At 25.9% G+C, this 23,708-nt stretch overlaps 1 protein-coding gene across 1 annotated transcript in view; it reads right to left on the reverse strand.

The window, feature by feature from the left end:
• The window catches only part of LOC100204078 (guanine nucleotide-binding protein G(o) subunit alpha), a 72,943-nt gene that overhangs the window by 6,806 nt on the left and 42,429 nt on the right, over window positions 1–23,708 (reverse strand). Inside the window, exons 4-7 of the mRNA XM_065820117.1 lie at window positions 22,511–22,671; window positions 10,971–11,099; window positions 10,611–10,740; window positions 1,151–1,304 (exon numbers count right to left, since the gene is read on the reverse strand). Of these exons, the coding sequence (XP_065676189.1) occupies window positions 1,151–1,304; window positions 10,611–10,740; window positions 10,971–11,099; window positions 22,511–22,671 (574 nt within the window). The remainder of the gene's footprint in view (window positions 1–1,150; window positions 1,305–10,610; window positions 10,741–10,970; window positions 11,100–22,510; window positions 22,672–23,708) is intronic.

Below are 23,708 nucleotides of genomic sequence, written 5' to 3' on the forward strand. Positions count from 1 at the left end.
CAAGAAAAACATCAAGATGGGAGAGACTTTCAAAACATATGCAAGGAAAAAAAAAACTAGACAAAAGTTTTTAGAACAGGAAAAAAAAGTAGAAAAAATGCAACTAAATGACAAGTCCTACAAGATCAAGTTTTGATTGATGAAACAAGAAATAATAGATTGCTTAAGTCTCAACCATAGTATTAATTGAGTCCAATGGTAGTAAAAAAGAGATGCACCTTACAATAATGGAGTAGAGGCTCAAACTTAGTAGCAAAACAAGTCCAACATTTCTGATGCATGGACACCTTGTCTAAAGAAAAAAGAAATATAACAACTGTATTCCATACAAGGATAATAAATTAAAGATTTAAAGAATGGTAGAGTAGAAATAAATTGGGATGAGAAATAAATATAATATATATATAAATAGAACATAGGAATAAAAAAAGAAATAAATGGTAGAGAAATAAATAAGAAAACAGCTAACTTTGTGATGGATTGTTTATATGGTTTTCTAGAGGTCTGTAATAAAAGACAATCTAAGTAAAGTAGAGATTCAGTATGAGAGTTGTCACAGGGTGGGCCACTCTTTTTTTAAGTTAAAAAAACAAATTAAAAAAATTAGGATTATTTAGGAGGATTTTGAAATTTTTCTTACAAAATATAAATATTATTCAAAAATTTTAGGAGATTTTATGAGTATTTTTGAAATTCAAGTATATTTTAGAAGAGTTTAGTTCATTTTAGGAGGTTTTTCAAATATTAGGATATTTAAGGATTTCTTAGGAGTTGTGGCCACCTTGTGTCATTCATCAATATAGGAATATTAACAATATTGCAATCATTATTAGCAGTAACAAGTTTTGTCTGGGTTAAAGATCATCAACCACTGCAAATTATTTTTTGTATTTAAAGTAGTGAAATACTGTATAAAGTACAATATGTTGTAAAAAGTACAATATTTGGAAATGTCAAAAAAACTGCTTGTCAATGTATATATTATTTCAGTTAATTAAAATTTTAAAACCTACATCAAAGCCTACAATTTTATAAAAAATTTATTGACTTTCAAATGATTTCTAACCTTCCACCTTAAAAACCATCTTCTCTTAATTAAAAACTTATCTTAAATTTATATTATTTCAAAAACATAACAATAAAAATATACCTGTATACTCAGGAAAGCATAATGTCAATGGAGAATGAGGTATCTTTAATTTAAACAAGTCTTTTTTATTAAGAAACAAAATTACAGAAGTGCTTATAAAATGGTCATTATTTACAATTGAATCAAACAACTTCAAACTTTCAATCATTCGATTCTAAATAAAGAGATAAATTTCAACTATTTTCAATAAACTTTAACTAGCAAACAAAAGTAATGATTTAAAAACTTTTTTATGAAACCCTAAAAAACTTTTGATATTATGAAACCCTAAAAAACTTTTGATATTATGAAACCCTAAAAAACTTTTGATTATGTGAAACCCTAAAAAACTTTTGATTATGTGAAACCCTAAAAAACTTTTGATTAAACCAAACCCAAAAAAACTTTTGATTAAATGAAACCCAAAAGAAACTTTTGATTAAATTTTACCTCCAGTTATGAAGTAGGGTACTACCATTGCTTTGCAATAACTGTTTATTTATATAAATTAAATAAATTATATTTATTTATATTATATATTTATATAAATTATATATTTATATAAATTATATATTTATATAAATTATATATATATATATATATATATATATATATATATATATATATATATATATATATATATATATATATATATATATATATCATATATATATATATATATATATATATATATATATATATATATATATATATATATATATATATATATATATATATATATATATATATATATAATTATATTATATATTTATATAAATTATATATATATATATATATATATATATCATATATAAATGCATAACCATAGTGTTATTAATTTTTCACTGCTTTAAAAGTAAAAAACAACGACTTGTTTTTTTTCATTTTTGTCAAAAACATCCAAAATTGAAGGACCTTTTTAAAATAACAGGAAAAAGTATGGTTATCAGAAGGATAGTATTTATTATAAAGACAGGTGAAAAAATACATATCTGGTATATCTACTAAAATACTGGTATATCTACTAAAAAATTAGGACACTATATTACTGTGTTCTACAATAACAAAAAGGTTAAACAACTTTGCCTCTTCAAATTTTTGTTAATAGAGTTGGTTAGGCTAAACGGATGTTTTGTCTATGTCTTGTTAATGATTCTTTTATATATGTAAGATGCACTAATTTATGTCTTTGTCACCATAATCATCAGTTAGACCCAAATCAGTTGCCTCCTCGTCACCTTTAAGAGCAAGAAAATAGGGATGATGGGTAGGCGGTATGAATTGTATTAGCTCAAAAAGATCACTTAGCTTTTCTTTTGTGAGTTTTCTACCATTGGGGTACATGGGCTCAAGTTCAACATTGATAGTGCCAGATGGCCATCCACCATTTTGCATTGTTATGTCCAGCAACATAAATGTGTCACTTTCTAAATGTGCTTGTTTCATTTGATATAAGCATGGTGATCCTTTTTCCAATTTTATCCAGCATGCCTTTAGCCATGAAACTTTTTCACCATTTATTGATTTTTTTCTATTGGTTATCCCATTCTCCAATAATTTTGTACTGAGAAATTTATAGTTCTCTATTTTTCTTACAATAAATTTTGGAGCCCTCTTCTTTGCATTTTTAATAAGGTCAATCCAATGATCTGGAACAAATATTTGATCCTTCATTTTTTTGGCTTTTTCAATTACAGCAAAGTCCCAGTCGCAGGAGGAAAAAATATGCCCTGGTACAAAAAATTTCTGTTCAATGATTTTCAGAGATGGAGATTTGTGCAAAATTTATTGTAGAGACATTTTTATATTACAATTGTGTCCACCACAACTATTGCTATACAATATTAAATGGGTCACAGTTGTGACCCATTTAATATTGTATAGCAATAGTATGTGTCAAAAAACATGCTCAAGGATGCAAGTCCACATTTGCCTTTTATAATAGGCTATTCCTGTACTAAGCATTGGTGTTGGTAGAGCTTTTTGTAAGTCGAAAAATAATACCCTCTTGTTTGGATTTGTATATGCATCTAGTGTATCTTCTTTCATTTTTTCTTTTGCCTTTACAGCCATCTCTTGATGAATAATAAGGTCCCTCCTAACAGTGTTTTTTTTCACCCTCTGAAAGACACTTTATTTTTTTGTTAAATAGATCACATTTTTGACATATATCTGATTGCAGATGGTAAAAATGTAAACTGAATTTTGTATTGAATGTGAGTCAAAATACAAAAATTGAAAGTGGGGTGCAATCATTTTCATTGCAATTGAAAACATATCTCTCATACATTGCTGACATTTGTAAAGTAGGAGACAAATAATTTCTGTATTGGTTGTCCTTTTGGCTACAGTGGGATTGGTTGGAAATAAGCGAATAAATCTTTGAAGAAATTCAGTGTCTTCACTACTTTTATTTTGTGGAGCCAATTTACCATTGTGGTCTTCGATAGGTGTAACATCTGTTTTTTTTGACTTGCTAAAATATTTGTTATTGTTCCTTCAGGGATCTGTAATATATCTTTAAAGTAAGTTTTGCATATTTTTTTAACATTTTCACATGTATCAGTTAGTTTATAGGTACAACTATTTGCCCTACAGGAGTTATTTGATGCAGTATACATCCTGTATTTTTCTTTTACATCAACAGAACCCATTACAAAGGCTTTTTTATAAATCCCAGTTCATGGTGTAAAAGTTAGAAAAAATTTGATTACGGCGAGCAACTGTTATTTTACTCCTGCACTCTAGATTGAAACCACAATCTCTGTTAATAAAAATCTTTGGTTCAACTACTTTGCCCTTTGTTGCAACATATCCTTTCCCTGTTGACTTTTTCTGTTTCAGAATGATTTTTTTGAGTAGTTCTGGATGGGCAACTCGCTTATGACTATGTCTGTCTGTCTTTATTTTTCTTTTTGAAAGAGACTGGGTTTCTATTCGTACTTCCTGGAAGTCTCATCCTCTCCTACTTCTCTAACAAGGTCAACATTTGAATGTGCAATGAAAATGTTAGGTAAAAATTATTTTCTAATAAGAATAGAATTCCTAACACAACAAACAAAATAACCCTAGCTAGTCCAATGCTAGGCCTAACACTAGTGTAAACAATCGGTTCTAGGCTATAACAATATTGATCTCTAATATCTGAATCTGCAATAAAAAAATTGCATGCCAGTTTTGTTGAAAAAACTAGAAGAGGAAAACCTGCCTAAACAACATTGAGGCTAGAAACTATATTATTGTATGATAAACTCAATGAAAAGTAAATCTTGATGCTGCATTAATTATATACACACCTTCACTAATATCATCCGCTAAAGAAGGGTTTTTATCTGCATCTGAATCATCACAATCACTTTTCATTAGAAGGTCTTCCAAATCCGAGCAATTCATTTTTTGCCATGTTGATTGTGGGATAGGCAACTTTTTCACAATTCAAATTTTATTTTTCTGTTAAAGTAAATATGATTATAGGTAGCAGCACTGTATGGATGGGTTTTGGGGTTCGGCACTTTTCCGCAACAAACTACATACTCAATGTATTGTTGGCAGAGATTATCCAGAAAATTTCAAAATGTGGGTTAGACCACTTTTCTGCTGAGCCCCTCAATTAAACATAAATTATAACTTTTTATATCATACATTGTAACTAAAATTATTCCTTGCAAAATTATATAAAAATTTCAAAAATCAATTTCAAAATAATTGTTTTATAAAAAACATATTTTGAATTTAAAGTTTATTATAAAAGTTTATTTATGAAATAAAATTCATAGTATTAATTTTTATAGAAAACATTGCTTTTATATGATTTCGCTTCATTCAAGTACCAGGTTGACCTACTTTTTAAAAACTTTTTTTACATATATATCGTGGACTCAGAGGTCTTGGGGCACCTGTGAAAATATTTTTTGTTCAAAAAAGTTTAAAATCTAGTGTTATTTTATTATAAAGAACACATTTAGATCTGAGACAAGGCAATATTCAAAAATTGCTATTTTTCAATGTACCCTTATATATATATATATATATATATATATATATATATATATATATATATATATATATATATATATATATATATCTTACACTGCTGATTTAGGTAAGCAATGTGATGTCATACTGAAATAGCCTGCTGCCAGGGGCTTTAGTGCATACATTGGCTGACAAATAGCTTGACTCACAGTGGAGTGCTGCTACATTGACTGAGGGTTTGGGATGAGGCGACAACTTTTCATTCATTATTTTTCATTTTCTTCTTTTTCTAATAAAACCGTATCGATTTAGATTAGCAAAAAAAGCGAGCAATTGCTCACATAAATATGCTATAGTAGATATATACCTCGTTTCTATGTTTTATGGTCAGAGCTTTATATCAGAATTTTTTGCCGACCTGATTTTTCCTGATTCTGAGGGTTGTATATATATATTTATACTTATATTATATATGCATTGTCTTTTAATTTGCAAAAACTATGACAGCCACTTATTTGACTAATGCCACTAACTAATTTTTTGCAGTTACAATTTTTTTCTTTAAGAAATTTATTTTTATTAATCAATGAAAAATTTAATAACTTTTATAACTTTTATTACTGAAAATTGGAACTGCAAGCAAAAAATTGACTGCCCTATGAATGGCAAATGCTTATCAAAAAATATTATTTACAAATGCATTGTTTCCTCACAAAACAACCCTGATAAACAATATATTGGCTTAAAACGAGGGCAAATGGAAAAAACATTATGCCATCCACAAACAATCATTTTAACATAAAAAATACTCAAAAGAGACTATGCTGTCAAAATATATTTGGCAATTAAAAGAAATAAATATTAATTTTAAATTAAACTGGTCTATTCTAAAAACTGCGCCTGCCTATAATAACATTTTCAAAAAATGTATACTATGTTTACAAGAAAAATTTGAAATAATTACTCATTTAGATCAAGAAAATTTACTGAATAAAATATCTGAATTAATTTCTAAATGCAGAAACGAAAACAAGTTCCTTTTAAAAAATTATAAAAACAAATGACCAGTCTAAAATTATCCTAATTCTAAAGAATTCTTTTCATGATTTTTAATTTTCTAATGTAGTTGATCCTGGTTGCAAAATAACTACAGTTCCCAACTTCCTGTGAATTGTTTTTCTATAACTTAAATTTTTTGATGTTTAGACATTCTTCCTAATGAACCTACTGATGGTAAAACATGCCGTTGAAGACAACCAAAAATTAGATAAGTGTTTTTACTTATTTATCATTGCTCTGTTCTATAAGATCATTGAGCACTGTATTTGTAGAATACACTAACATAATTTATATATATATATATATATATATATATATATATATATATATATATATATATATATATATATATATATAAACTAGTAGAAAATCACTTATCATTTTTTACATTTTACACTTTGTTTCATCTATAAAGACTCGTCAGAAATTCTTCATGTTTATAAATGAAAAAGTTTGATAAGTGATTATTTAATCAGTATTTAAAAATAGTTTATGCAGAAAACATTAAGCAGTAATAGTTGTAAAAAGTACTTTCACAGCAATTGTGAAATACTCTTTTTTTAGATAAAAAAAAAACAGATAGCTAAATACATTTTTTTCTACTTTTTGTTTTTAAAAAGTTTTTAACTTAAATTTTATTTACTATATTTGAACTAAATTTATTATTAAATAGTAATAAATTTGAATTTATTGTATTAAATTTTTTTAAAAAATTTAAAATACTCTGTTTTACAACTTTTTTTTCTTCAATTTCTAAACATGTTCAAGAAAATTCTTTTTATCAAATTTAATTTTAGTTACTTTTTTATACTTGTGTTACATTCAACTATTTTGTTTATTTATAGTTTTATCTTTTTAATAATTAATTTTTTATTATTATTTATAGTTTCAATCAATAATTTTTTTCATCTTGTTAGGAAAGTGCTAATAACAAAATTAATGTACTTATAGCTGCATTTATATGCATTGCCGAAAAAAACATTTTTTTAGTAAACTTATGAAAAGATGATTTTTTTTAGTTTTGAAATTGGTTTTTAACAAAAGTTTTTTCATTATCAGTTTTTATATAGATCATAGAATGAAAATCAATTAGAAATTATTTACTAGTTTATGAGTAATAAGCGAAAATTTTGTTAAAGCTTCAACATTAACTCACCCTTAATTTAACACAAATTCACCACAATTGCCCCCTCATTAAAAAAATAAATTGTAAAAAAGCAAACACGATAATGTTGTGTTATTTAAAAATAATTTTTTTTTAAACAACATTTAAATTTTATTGATATATTTTTTTATAACAATATCGATTAATTTTAAAGATATTTTTTAAAGATAAAGACTTTAAATGATTTTTAGCGAGGTTTCAAATAAAATTAAATTACAATGCGGTACTTTAAAATATGCAACCGATGTTATTTAATTTTAAAATATTCAACTGATGTAATTTAACTTTAAACAATATAAATGAAGATAATGAGTAAAGTTACATTTACTTGCGCTATGCGTTTCCGTTAAGTAACAAAATTTCATAACAAGGCCTGGTATCTATTACTCACCAAACTAGTAGTTTCATAATTAAGAACTCAATACTGATGCATAGTTCACTGGGATGAGAAACTACTTCTAGTTTTAAATAACAGTAATTACTAACATTGGTACATAACGAACATTTACCAATATTAGTAACTAAATTAGAAGTTAAAAGGCTATGGGGAGTACCACAGCTAACTGCAATCGAGGAGTACCACAGCTAACTAATGCTATCATAAAGGTATCGTTGAATTTGTAGAACATTTGACACAACAATCAACAATACAGAAGTAAGAGCAAGAGCTTTTACTAGAGCAGAATGTAGAAAAAAAGATGCCATGCTTGCAGGATGCCACCGCATATTTGAGATAATTGCATATGAAGTATTGAAAATACTTTTTTAAGTTTCATCAGGACCAGATATTTTTTCATCATTTTATAAGCAATTCAGGAATGAATAGATCAACATAAAAAAATATTCACCAACAATTCACGAAGCACCAAAACTCTTTTAACCTGTAGAAATTGTATAAGAAACCTGTAAAAGTTCTTTTAACCTGTATACACCCATCACTAATTTTCCATCACCCATCACTAAGTTCTTGAAATAGCAGTTACAAAAAGTTCAGCCACAGGATGACCGTAAAGAAATTCTAGAGTCTTAAACTTCTAGAGCAACAACTTCCTAGTGGCAAAATAAGTTTTAAAGTAACTATAGTTACCCATTATGATTATTGGAAAGAATATTTTCAGTTAAAATATGGTTATTTATGAGACTAAATTGATATACAGTAAAAAGAGCTCTAATCTTAAAACAGTGAACAATTAAGGCATACTAATTGTATACAGTTTTTGTTTTTGTGAAGCTGTGGTTTACTACACCGATCAGAGTTTTAAGCACTAATCTTAGGAGGTTGCAAAATCAGTAAATATTACCTGCTTATTTTTATAATAGCCACAGCATAAAACAATAAAATTAGAAACAGTCCATTCCATTGCAATTTTACACTGAAAACTGTAAAATTTGAATGCATATTTTCTCAAGAAACATACAATTGCCCTTTAAAATAAAGTATTAAGTTTTAAAGACTATATTTGGTAATAAGCATTATTGACTTCAGTACTTAAAAACAAGAAATCCTATTGCTGATATAGTTAAGACTAAAAACAATAGATTTCGCACACACTACAGTGTTACTACACAAGTTTTTTTACATTGTCTAAGTTGATTCTATGAATTATTAAACAAATATTAAACAAGTATTAAAACAATAATAGTAAAATTTTCATTGGAAAAATGTAATAAAGATCCATAAAATTGTTATCAATTGATATTAATGATAGATTCAGAGGTTTCAGTAATTTTTGGGATAACTTTGCAGGATTGCTTGGTGCAGACTGACTTTAAGGTATGATTGTAAATAAGACACTACTTGTAGCCAGATACAAAATACCATCCTTTACATTAAAACTGATCATTGAGAAATTTTTCTTTTATGATTTTTTTAACGACCTGTTTCTTTTGGTAATGAAGAATCACTGGTATAGTAGATAATTCAATATATCTTTTTCAAGTATTTTATGTAATAATTATAAGAACCTGTTCTAATGGAGAAGTTGAAACAACCAGGCCTTTTTGTAAAGAACACTGTTTTGATGTCTTATAAGATTGAATTTTTTTTCAATGCTTGTTCAAACTTATCATTGCATCAAGCATACATTTAGACCTGAGACTGCAATACTAAAAACTTTTGTTAACTTGATCAAAGATTCTATAGTTGTCCGTGATGAACATATCTCTTCTAATATTTCCATGAACCCAGAACAATCAAAGATTTTAAAGATATTAAAGAAGTGATTTACAATAGTGAAGATGTAAACTGTAATTTACTTGATCCAACACTTGCATGACACCTGTTGTATATGGTAGACCGAAAGGGATGAACTTGTTTTTTATGATAATGAAGAATACTTTAAGTATTAGCAATGATATTTTATTGGCAATACTTAAATAGATTAAAAATGACTGTGGAAAATTTCTTTTTTGGAATACCTTGTAGATATCTGTTTTTCTTTTTTGCATATAATACTAATAAATTCTCCTAATCCTTTGTCAAAATTAAATAATGGTTTTTATTTTCAACAACTTTAGCATTGTCTAAAATGCAATTTATAGTTGTAGGAACAACAATATATCCATCTTGTTTAACCAATTTGTAGACTCAGCATTTGTTTTTTTACATTTCTATTAATTTAACCCATTTGTAGACTCAACATTTGTTTTTTTACATTTCTATTAATTTAACCAATTTGTAGACTCAACATTTGTTTTTTTTACATTTCTATTTAGTCTCTGTAAGAAGATTTATTAAAATTATAAAGTTTATAAAATAGAATTGTAAAGAATATTCTTTAAAAATTCTGACATGCATTTATAGGTAAAAAAACACAAAACAACAACCAACATTATAAAGAACAGCTAAAAATCTAAAAATCATTGATACTATTTACATGAATTTAACATAAAACTTTTAATAAATACGAAAACAAAATTTCAACAGAAACAAAAAAGTTGTTCTAAAATTATTGCCATAAAACAAAATCTACATTTCAAGGTGCACCAGGTAAACTAGGCTTGATTTTATATATATGGGTATTAAAAAAATAGTCAGCATTTTAAGTTACAAAAACCTTTCTGAGTTTTTTATTAACTTTCTAATTTTTGTCTAAAAACACCAAACTTTAATTTTTATAGAAATAATTGTTAGAGCTTTTTATTTGCTTATGTCAATTGTGATGGATGTTATGTTAGAACAAATCTGATTCCACTGCGGGCCAATTATGAACAAATAGTGAGACAATAGTAAAATCAAATGCTAATTTATCAATGGCAAAATAATAAAAATATTTTATTTACCGTTACATCATCTTCTGCAAGACGCAAATCATAACAGCTTAATGCAGCACAAAATATAATAGCAGTAACATCTTGAAAACAGTGAATCCATTTTCTACGCTCGGTTCTCTGTCCTCCAACATCAAGGAGTCTGAAAAAATAGTAATAAACCAACTAAAAACAATTCTAAATAAACATACGGCCTATATAAGATTCACATCAATATATACAAGAAAATGAGTGAATAATTATACAACAGACCAATTGATTGACAAATTTCATCTAATTGCTGTAAAATTCCAAAAGAAATAATAAGATATTGGAGGAATAACCAGATGATAAAGAAATAAAATTTTGAACATAAACAAAAAGTTATCCTACTTAAAATTTAATTTCCGAAAGGAAAACTGAGTCTCTACAATACCAGCAGTTCTAACACGAGTTCGTAAAATATCTTGCTCGGTGGGCTTGTAATGCGAATCTCCAAGTCTATCTAACGCATCCAGGTAACTAAAAAGTAAATAGTTTTACAACTATGAAAAAAACTAACAAGTCATAAAAAACATGTTTGATGACATCATATTTAAAGAAAAAAGTTATTGAAAATTGTCATTAATTACAATAATAAGTGCAAACACTGGTACCCATATTTTTTAGTATTTAATTATGCGTAAATTCTACTTTATTAAAAAAATTATTTGTACAAAAATCACCAAAATAGCTTTAACCTAGTAGCCTTGAAAAAGGTCAAATTTGAGAACCTTACTTGCTAACCATAAACAATCTTTTAAACATAAAAAAAAGTACTTAAGATACAATGCTGCTAAAATATATTTGGGATAAAGGTATTATTTAGTTTATTATAGATTTGTCTATTCTAGAAAAACTAGACCTGGCTTGTATAATAAGGCTTGTTTTAGATTATTTATCTTACTTGATTCTCTCTCTCTCTCTCTCTCTCTCTCTCTATATATATATATATATATATATAATATATATTTATATATATTGTCAAGCTTATATTTAAGTCTATTTATTAAAAAAGTTAAACAAAAAAATTAAAACTATAACATAAAAATTCAAAAAAGTCTCCTAGCCTCCATAAATCTAACATTTTCAAAAAATTTTGACATATAGCTTTGCTTAATTTGTTTAGACAAAAAAAAAAAAAAAATCACTTCAGAGCCTAAGTTAAGGGGATTCTACTGTTATTATTAGTTATATGTATTGTTTATTGAAACTTTGGGAAGCGTGCTCACAAATAACAAAAGAAAAAATGTAACATCACAAGTTTTATGCCTTCATGACCTGGTTTTTACTGGTGTAACAAATGCATTTCTATAAATATACGTCAGTATATTAGTGTATATATACTTATATTTATATAAGTATATATATACTATATTTATATAAGTATATATATATATATATATATATATATATATATATATATATATATATATATATATATATATATATATATATATATATATATATTACATAAATACATATATATTTACACTAATATAAATTATATTAGTAGGGGAGAGTGGGGCACCATGACACACTTCTGGTTTTTGCTTCATAACAAATTTTTTAATACGCCTTTTTTTAAAGCGATTGGTTTAATTTGTAGAATGAATTATACAAATTATAAATTACCAAAATATAACAGGTTAAACCTGTGAGGCTAGACCAAGTAAAATTAAAAATTTGTAAAAGTACCCCACCCATGAGATACACACTAGGAGCATCATTAAAAATAAATAAATAAAAAGTATAAAACATAGAGAAAAGACAAATTTTATTTGAAATATAAACAAATTAATATTTATAACTCAAATAATGCATCCAATAGTCCAAATCACATTTCAGAAAACCAGATAATTTATCATTTTAAGTGTCATTCTTAAGCGTCAAAATAGATATTGACTTTGTATCAAAATGAAATCTTCTTGTATTATATTTACATAAATCTTTTTAATATTAACTAGAAATATTAAAAGAAATGATTTTTAGAATTGTTTATGAGTACAATGGAGTACTATTCTACAGTTTTAGGGCCCCTCAGAAATGCTGTATTAAGTTACCCCATACTAGCTAATAAAAAAAAATTGCTTTATTTTTAATATCAACTTGTTTTTTCAATGTTTTTGTTTAATGAAGTAAAAAGCTTATGGATTGTAGTTTACAAAATAATGTCACTTATCAATAGACACATTAAATAAGACACTTTAAAAACTAATAAACTACTTTGTCATAAAAAAAAACACAAACTTCGACCCCACACAGGCCTAATGATCAAATGATACAATTTTTTTTTTCAAAACATAGCTCTAATAGTAACTGTTTCACTATATGAAAGTGGTTGTCATAACTCTTAAGATGCCTCCACAATTACAATGTTTCATGGTGTCCCACTCTCCCATATAAGTATAAATCAAGTATATAAAAAATAATTCACTTGATAATAACTCGAGCATTCAGTTTAAATTAGAAAGCAGTTTTCTGTTTTGTGTAAACAATAAATGGAAAGTTATGAAGTCATTACTGCTAACAGATATATTGGAATGTTTACTATTTTCAAAACGTGTTTGTCCAAATGAATATAGAAAATTTAAATTATAAAACTAAAGCTTGATAGAATTTTAAAAAATCAAAAGTTTTAAACAGCAAATTTGGAAAGTGGGACAAGCAAACTTAGTTTAAAAAATCATGCATTAAAACATTTTTAATGACAGAGTTACTAAAACTTTAGTAATAAGTTAAATATAAATTTATAAACAGCTATAAAATAAATAAAACTACGTGATATTTCATTGTTTTTTATTTAATATCAGAGCTGCAGTAACATTTCTTCCGGTAGATTGCCAAATGCATTAATGAAAATACCAAAGCATTATTGTCTGATTTCCTAGACTTTACATAAAAAAAAAAATTAGCAAGACCTGCGGAAGTTTTTTTTTTGACAAATTTAGTTTTTTTGCTTCATCTCTAAATCTATAAAACTTGTAACAAAATAAAAATAAAATAGCATTTTTATTTAAACTATAACATTTTTTAGTTTTTACTTAAAAAATATTTTTTCAAATACATTTAAACTCTCATACAATTTTCTTATGTTTTAATTAAAAGAAAAGGCGGAAAACAAATTTAGCACTGTAACTTTCAAAATATAGTTTTTTTATTATTTTAGATAGTTATAAAAGTCTTTTTATAAAATTCTTGAATTAAAAACAAACTAGAACTGCGGATAAAAATCACTAGTCGCTCTTTCGGAGGAATTTTTTTGCATCGAAGGAATATTTTTAACTGCCCTTCACAAAATTCATTCCCCTGTTACCATCTGGTGACCACAAGTGTACACCTCTAAAAATGTGAGTTTGTGTGTGTGTGTGTGTGTGTGTGTGTGTGTGTGTGTGTGTGTGTGTGTGTGTGTGTGTGTGTGTGTGTGTGTGTGTGTGTGTGTGTGTGTGTGTGTGTGTGTGTGTATATATATATATATATATATATATATATATATATATATATATATATATATATATATATATATATATTTAAACAATTTTAAAATGTACTCTACATAATAGAGTGCTCAATGTTCTTAAAAGAACAGTTGCAATTATAAATTAGTAGAAAATCTTAAAAGAACAGAACACTTTAATCTTAAAAGAACAGAGCAATTATAAATTAGTAGAAAATCACTTAACAAAAATTTCTCATTTAACACTGTGTTTCATCAATAAGACTCATCAGAAAAACGCTAATTCTGCATTACTGATGAGTATTTTGTAGAATACATTTTAAAATTATTTAAATATACACACACACACTATATATGTATAAGTGTGTGTGTGTGTGTATATATATATATATATATATATATATATATATATATATATATATATATATATATATATATATATATATATATATATATATATATATATATATATATATATACACACACACACTTTTTTTTGCATATATTGATAATTTACATGTTTTAAAAAAAGCGCTGAAATATCTCAACTAAATTTAAGAGCATATTAAAAATAAACATTAACTGAAAAGGAAAAGGAGCGCCATTAGATTTTTCTTTTGAATTGAGTGCTTATTTTATCAAAAAATTTCCTCACTTTTTTAAATCAACAAATTATTGACAAATATAAAAAAACAATTTACAAATAATTTAAAACGCTTTGCATTTAATGTGTTGTAATTATTTGCTTTTAATGTGTTGTAAAGTATCGCGTTGTAATTAAATTTAATTTTAAACCTTGCTAGAAATTATTAATTGAATTTAAATTCGGTATTTGAAAAAATTATATTACCTTATAATTTATTTCTTAAAACAATCTTATACTTAACATAATTTTTTGTTTGTTTATCACAATTTATTTATTTTAATTTTAACCTACTTAATGTAGTATCTTTAATAAAAATTATAAACAATTTATAGATACATTTTATCAGTTACCAATAAGATATTTGTAAACATAATTAATGTTCTTAAATGTATTAAGTCAAAGGAACTTTGAATGGAACTTTACACTTTATTAAATTTATAAGAAAATACATTTGTGAAAAGAATTCTCTTAAACAAGAGCACTTCTCCATTTTAAAAAGAGAGTTTTTATTATCCTTTCGCTTATAATAATCTATGACTATATATGATGGAGAGACTTATATTTTATGTAATGAATTAGTAGACGGTTAAAAAACTTTTTTAATAAAAATTACAAAACTATTTTAGATTGAAACTAAATTCTACATTCAGCGATTTGTTTCTTTAAAATATTCTTTTTTTAAATTATTTTTATGATCTAATATTTTCTGAATAAACATCACATAAACGATGTTAAAAGATAATATAAATATTTCAAAAAATAATTTCTTTTTTGTCTAACTGAATGCTTTCAAAGTTTTATATTTTACAAAAAAGTTTTTGCTTAAACTAAATGCTTTCAACATTAACGAAAAAAACATAAAGGCCAAAGAATTTTTTAAACAAATTTAGTTTATCTTGACGGAAAAAACACGTTAACAAAAACTGTTCTATTCTGATAATAAGCAAAACTTATAATAATAACAATCTAAATTCACTGACGGGAGGTAATCCACTGGTATTTAGGATGGTAGCCCTCCTATCCAGTAATCCAAATGGTTAATTTGCAGTTAGGTGATTTCAACACTTACAAGTTAGAGCAAGAAGTGATAATTGAAGATTTAAAAAAGTTAATAGAATCTTTAACATAAGATAATGCAAATTTGACTAACAGAGTTCTTGAATTAGAAAATTCTCAATATAAATCTAGTCCAGCAGTTGCAGGTGATTGGGCTAGTAAAGTGAAAAAGACTCCAGATCAAATGCAAATTATTAATATTATTGCAAACAAAACCAAGGAAAGTAATAAGAGAAAATAATTTGGTTATTTTCGGTTTAGAGGAATCAGCATCAAGTGATAAAATCAAAGCAATCGAAGAAGATAAACAAAATATTGAGAAAATCATGCAAAAGTTAAAGGTCAATGTCAAAATGAAAAATGTTATCAAATTAAAGTCAAAGAATGGATTTAAAGCTCCTTATGTTGCTATTTTAACTGATAAATTGGAACGAAATTGTGTTTTAAAAAAAGCCAAAGAATTAAAGAAAGATAAAGCCTACAAAAATGTATTTATAAATCATGATTTGACTGAATCTGAATGGTGCAAATCGAAGCTATTGAGAGAAGAGTGCAAAACACTAAATAAGGACAACATTGACACTACAAATTATTACTTTGGAATAAGAAATAACAAGGTAGTAAGAACTAAGAAATAGCAACTAAACGCCAAAAAATACTTAAATCACATAAGATGCTTCAACTTTGAAACTAGCAATAAAATAAACTATTTCAGTGGTGGAGTTCACAGCCTTAATAAGTAGTGAGCGATAAGACAGATATCGAATCAGTAAACTTTCATGAGCTTAAGAATTGTGTTTTAAGGGATAAACAATGAACACAGTACACAAAAATGCAAAGAACTGACGATTTGGTACACAAATGCAACGTCTCTAAATAATAAGATTGATGAATTAAGGTTACAAATTGAAATATATAAACCGCATGTTATTTGCATTACAGAAACTTGGTTTAAAGCAGAAACAGATGTAAACATAAATAACTATAATATTTTCAGGAGATAGAAAGACTCATGGAGGAGGTGCTTGTACTTATGTCAACAATGTATTATTTAGTTTGAAAAAAATATTTTACAGTTAAACGATAATTTTATTGAACAAATATGGACTTGTCTATATTTTAGAAATAAAGAAATTCTAATTGGATGCATTTACCGACCACATATCTCCGACATATCTCATGAGTACAATAACTTTATTTTGTTATCAATTAATGCTGTTAGGACAAACATTTATCAGAAAGAATACAGCCATCTTATTATTACAGGGGACTTCAACTATAATACAATAGTTGGTCTGACAATGATTGTCCTTTTTCAGCAACTGATAATGAATCTCAAACTAATAAATTTAGCGAATGTCTAGAAGAATGTTTTCTGTTTCAATGAGTATGTGAGCCAACATTCCAAAAAGCAAGCTACGAATCAACTAATATTCTAGACCTTATTATAACAAACAATAAAGAAAAAATTACTTCTATAACTCACTCAGCTCCTTTAGGGAATGTCAAACAGGGTCATCAATTACTAAAGTGTTGTTATCTAATGAATGATCTTAAGTCTTCTAAAGAACATAAGAAATCCATTATATTATATCAAAAAGAAAATTATGAATTATTCTCAAGTCATTTCAATAACGTGAACTGGGAAATTGAATTTAAAGGTGAATCTTTGAATGAAATGTATGATTTATTTTTGTATCATTATAATTATGCAACAGAACTATTTATCCCAAGAATTAATTATCAAAATAGAAGGAACAAAAACAAATGGATTATTCCCAAATTGAAAAATTAAATAAGAACTAAAAACAATGTATGACTCTCTAACAAACGCTATGGCTGGAATGACGAATTAACAAAAACTAAATATAATAAGCTAAAAATTGGAATAAAAAATGATATCAAGAATAGTATAAAACAGTTAGAAAGAACTATAGCCAGCAAATTCAAATCTAATCCTAAATTGCTTTATAAATATATCAATGAGGAGAAATCAGTAAAAACTCAAATTCGAGCTCCGGAAAATGAAAATGGTGAAATTATACATGATCAACTTACTATAGCTACTGAACTGAATAAATATTTTCACTCTGTGTATGTTGATGACTATGATGCAAGCATTATTGAACTGCATGATATACCTTCAAATTTGCTATTAGACACAGTTCTAATAACACAAAATGATGTTCAAACTAGACTTAAAGCACTTGATAAGTCAAAATTGGTCGGTTTTGATTTAGTTCATCCTTATATTTTAAAAGAATGCAGCTCTTCAATATCATACCCATTATATTTAATGTTCAAAAAATCAATTGAATCAGGTACTATACCAGATATGTGGAAAAAAGCAAATGTTATGCCACTTTTCAAAAAAGGAAGTAAATTAAAAGCATCAAACTACAGACCAATCTTGTTAACTTCAATACCATGTAAAGTATTGGAAAGAATAATAGCTGATTGTATCATCCAATACCTGATAAAAAATAATTTACTTTCAAAAAAACAACATGGTTTTGTGAAAAGCAAAAGTTGTACAACAAACCTATTAGAATATCAACGGATGCGTTTCATAACGGAACACCGATAGATGTATTGTACACAGACTTTAAAAAAGCTTTCGATGGTATTTCTGGTAAACTTCTTAAGTGGATAGTCTGCTTCTTAGCTAACAGAAAACGAGTGGTTTTAGGTGAAAGTGTGACAGATTGGGTTAATGTCCTTAGTGGTGTACCACAAAGGTCTGTTTTAGGTCCAATCCTTTTTCTGGTATTTATAAATGATTTACCAGAAAATTTTATTAATGAATGTCGTTTATATGCTGATGATAATAAGATAATTGCACCTATTTCTTCTCAAAATGATTCACAATTGTTTCAAAATGATATTAATAAACTTGAAGAATGGTCTACAAAACGGAAATTAAGATTAAATTTTGAAAAATGTAAAATTATGCACTTTGGTTCAAATAATAAAGAATATTCTTATTTTATGACTAATAACAATACATTAATGGAAATTGAAAAGTCAAAACTAGAAAAAGACATTGGTGTTTATATATTAAGTGATTTGAAACGGGCCAAACAAGTAAAATATGCAGCCAGTAAAGCAAATAGTATGCTCTCACTACTAAATATAACATTCAAGTACAAGGATAAAGATCTAATAAAAACACTGTATTGTACGTATGTTAGACCAAATTTAGAGTTTTCGATTCAAGCACGGAGTCCGTATTATACAAGATGTTAATGAACTAGAAAAAGTTCAACGAAGAGTAACCAAAATGATACCGGAACTAAGACATCTTGAGTACGAAAAAAGATTAGAAATTTTGGATATGACAACTTTAGAGACTTGGCGGTTAAAAGGTGACTTGATCCAGCAATTCAAGATATTTAAAGGTATTGAAAAGATTGATATTAAACAAAAACAAGCAATGAACTCTATTTGCTCATCAGGTCCAGCATATAACATTAGAGGGGCAAAACATAGATTGAAACCTGAATTGGTTAGAAATTGTATGAAAAGACAAAAAATTTTCAGCAATAAAGTCATTTATGGATGGAATAGTCTACCAGCAGAAGTCGTTCAATCAATTACATTTAAGAGCTTTATATCAAACTTGCAAGCGGTCGATTTAAAATCAATAGCAAACAAGACAAAAATCAAGAAAGCTTATTATTAACGCTTTTTTATTTAAAACTGATGAGTAATTAATATATACCGGCTGTCATAGATATTGCCTGGCGCTTTATCTTATCAGTGTTAACTATTATTATTATTATTATTATTATTATTATTATTATTATCTCTAAATCCATAAATAAAATTTGTAAAAAAATAAAATAGTATTCATGTTTAAACAAAACTTTTTATTTTCATATAGGAAGTATTTTATTAAATACATTTAAATACTTGTACAATTTTCTTATTTCCAATTAATAATAGAAAATGCAGAAACAAACTTTGAAACTGTAACTTTAAAACAATTTTCTTATTTCCAATTAATAATAGAAAATGCAGAAACAAACTTTGAAACTGTAACTTTAAAACAATTTTCTTATTTCCAATTAATAATAGAAAATGCAGAAACAAACTTTGAAACTGTAACTTTAAAACAATTTTCTTATTTCCAATTAATAATAGAAAATGCAGAAACAAACTTTGAAACTGTAACTTTAAAACAATTTTCTTATTTCCAATTAATAATAGAAAATGCAGAAACTTTGAAACTGTAACTTTAAAACAATTTTCTTATTTCCAATTAATAATAGAAAATGCAGAAACAAACTTTGAAACTGTAACTTTAAAACAATTTTCTTATTTCCAATTAATAATAGAAAATGCAGAAACAAACTTTGAAACTGTAACTTTAAAACAATTTTCTTATTTCCAATTAATAATAGAAAATGCAGAAACAAACTTTGAAACTGTAACTTTAAAACAATTTTCTTATTTCCAATTAATAATAGAAAATGCAGAAACAAACTTTGAAACTGTAACTTTAAAACAATTTTCTTATTTCCAATTAATAATAGAAAATGCAGAAACAAACTTTGAAACTGTAACTTTAAAACAATTTTCTTATTTCCAATTAATAATAGAAAATGCAGAAACTTTGAAACTGTAACTTTAAAACAATTTTCTTATTTCCAATTAATAATAGAAAATGCAGAAACAAACTTTGAAACTGTAACTTTAAAACAATTTTCTTATTTCCAATTAATAATAGAAAATGCAGAAACAAACTTTGAAACTGTAACTTTAAAACAATTTTCTTATTTCCAATTAATAATAGAAAATGCAGAAACAAACTTTGAAACTGTAACTTTAAAACAATTTTCTTATTTCCAATTAATAATAGAAAATGCAGAAACAAACTTTGAAACTGTAACTTTAAAACAATTTTCTTATTTCCAATTAATAATAGAAAATGCAGAAACTTTAAAAAAAAAGTTTTATTATTTTAGATTAGTTACTTTTCTTTTTATAAAATTTTTAAATAAAAAAAACAACAAAAAAACAAAACAACAACTGCCGATTAAAAACAATAGTTACCTATTAATATTTTTAGTCTGATACGATTGGGCAACCACGAGTGTACATCCCTGACACACACACACACACATTTAAAAAGCTAAATTCACCACTCATCTCAACTCTAGTGGTCTTAAATAAGCTAAGGAAGCTTGTATTTTAATAATTTTTAATAATATTTTTTCTATAACTTTTTTGAAACTTTATCTTAACTCTAAGAAATTTTGTTAAATAAGGTTGATGCGTGAATAAACGTTTTGCTAGAATTACAATAATTGTTTTTAAAAAGATTTTTAAACAAATATTTCAAACAATTATACTTATTACACAAGGTAAAAATTATTCTTCCATTTTTTAGATTTTTAAAATTGAATAGATAAGAATAGATAATAAATTTATAAAATGTCAAACACAAAAGATGGTTGAATCTTAATCATATAATCTTTATGATGTAAATAAAAGTGATACAAAAGATTATAATTGATATAAAGCTCTAGGTCTCCCATAAATTAGTCATAAAATCTTTATGATGTAAATAAAAAGGCTAATTTTTCCTCTTTTTCTTCTTCTTCAAGTATTGCACTAATGACATATTAAATCTACAATTACACGAGTTAGCAGTGTAATGGCAAAGCGCTTGCCTCATAAGTGAGAAGTTCTGAGTTGGATCACCACCATATCCTTTGTAGTACTGGGCTTAACTTACTTCTCCACGGAGCAGGCTTGTTTGACAAGGCTCGTGTTTGCCTTGGGGAGGTGAAATAACATTAAAAAAAATGCAAACAATATTATCACTTATTTTATTTTACTTTAAAACAAATTGAAACATAAACAAAATGTTTAAACTTGTTTATTTAAATAACTTACTTTATTATTTTGTTTATATGTTGTAGTTCATTTGAAATGAAAATAGTTGTTTATATGTTCATTAGAAATAATCGCATTAGTTGTTAAAAATGTCTCGCATATAAATGGACTTTCTATTACTTTTTTTTGCACAATTTATTTTTTATTTCATTTAAATTTACATCATATTACAAGTACTAAGTAGTCCCTGAAATATTATATAAACTATTTTGAATTTTTGCTAAGCAACCAATTGAATTTTTCTGTATTGACTTTTTTTCTTCTGTTTCCCAGAAATATTGAATACAAAATAAATAAAAAATTTTTTTCCCCTAACAAACCGACAATTTTTCCAATTCCAAAATTTCTAAACATTTACAATTTATAAACAAATTTTGGATTTCTTGACATTTCAAAATTTTTTTTTGATAAATACTATAAATATAAATTGCTTTATATTTATTCATATTTATATTTATTACTAATTTATTTATTTATTTACTCATATTTATAAATAAAACTTTTATTTTTATTTTTTTGTTTGTTAAAACAGGTAAAAAAGTAATTTTATAGTCTTGTAAAAATTTGACACAACCAGGTAAAAATTGCCTAAAAATTGTTGACATAATTAATAGACAGCCCTTAAGGAAAATCAATTAGTTGAAATTCAACAAACCTATAATAACAATGATAATGATAAAGTCATACCACAAACCTCCACATACGACTATTTTAATGTGACATCATCAGTGACAATTCATGCGCAGATAAACCCATATTTGTTGTGGCATTTTTATTTTTGAAACATTATTGAAACAAATATCAACAAAAACACATAAAAAATAAATAACCCACTATTGAGCTGAATCGTTCAGCTGGTATTCACGACTTCTTTTAAAACATTTTATGACACCATCGTCTGCCCATAAATTTTTCATAGCTTTAAGAACTTCTGGGGAAAATGGCAAAGACTCCTCATTATGTAGTGCAACTTGAAACAAAATTGATGAATCTTTCTATGGAGCAATGTATACATATATTATTTTATATTTCTTATTTTTTCAATATAACTAATAAAGATTCTTAATGTTATTGTAACATTTGTCAAAAAATGTTACAATAACACTAAATAACTTAATAAAATTTTCTTTCGATACTTTGCTATATCAAATGTGAAATTAAAAATATTTTAAAGAACAGCAGTAAAAGCAAAAATTTAATCAACATTTAACTAATTGTAAATTAAAAATTACTATGTTCATTTGATTATTATATTTAAAAAATTTAAATAAAATAATAATTTAATCATAAATTTTATAAATAAAAGATTTAATCAAAGAAACAAGTATTGATCTTGTCATCTTTTTCTACAAGTAGTTGTTTCTAAATTTTTTCAAGCAACCCATATACAATTAACAGTATTTCAGTCTTCTGTCAATGACATTTTCTATAACTATATATATTGGTTAAACAAGATGAAACTCACCATCTTTAATTGTTAATTATTCAAACACTATTCAACAGATTTTTGTAATTTTTTGACACAATGAAGCTAATTGAACTATTTATTTTAAGAATTCTTTACATTTTTTTATTGGAATCTTAGATAAAAAGTATTGTTGCAAGTACTTGACATCCTCTGCTGGATCTTGCTTTGAGTTAATTTTTTTGAAGCTATTTTATTTTATTCAAAATACTTTATAAACCTTTTTCTCAAAATCTAAAGCAAGATGAGAAGCAAGATATTAATCATGTTTGAGGTCAGCAAAAAATTGCCGACCTCGTTTCTATGTTTTATGGTGAGACCATTGTACCAAATTTTTTTTGCCGTTCTAATGCCAACCACTAAAAAATTGAGGTCGACAAATTATTACCGACCTCATTTTTCATAATTCCGAGGGTTGAAGATTATTGTAAGATCAGGTTATCCTGCTAATGGAGTAGAATAATAGGATATGCTATTTTGGGCAAAGGCGAGGAGGAGCCAACTCTGAATTAGAACACTAGCTGCTTTGGGGCTCTTGGTTGAGTATAGGCTAGATGGTGTCTCGAT

Source organism: Hydra vulgaris, chromosome 15, assembly GCF_038396675.1.
Source record: "Hydra vulgaris chromosome 15, alternate assembly HydraT2T_AEP".
Taxonomy (NCBI): Eukaryota; Metazoa; Cnidaria; class Hydrozoa; order Anthoathecata; family Hydridae; genus Hydra; species Hydra vulgaris.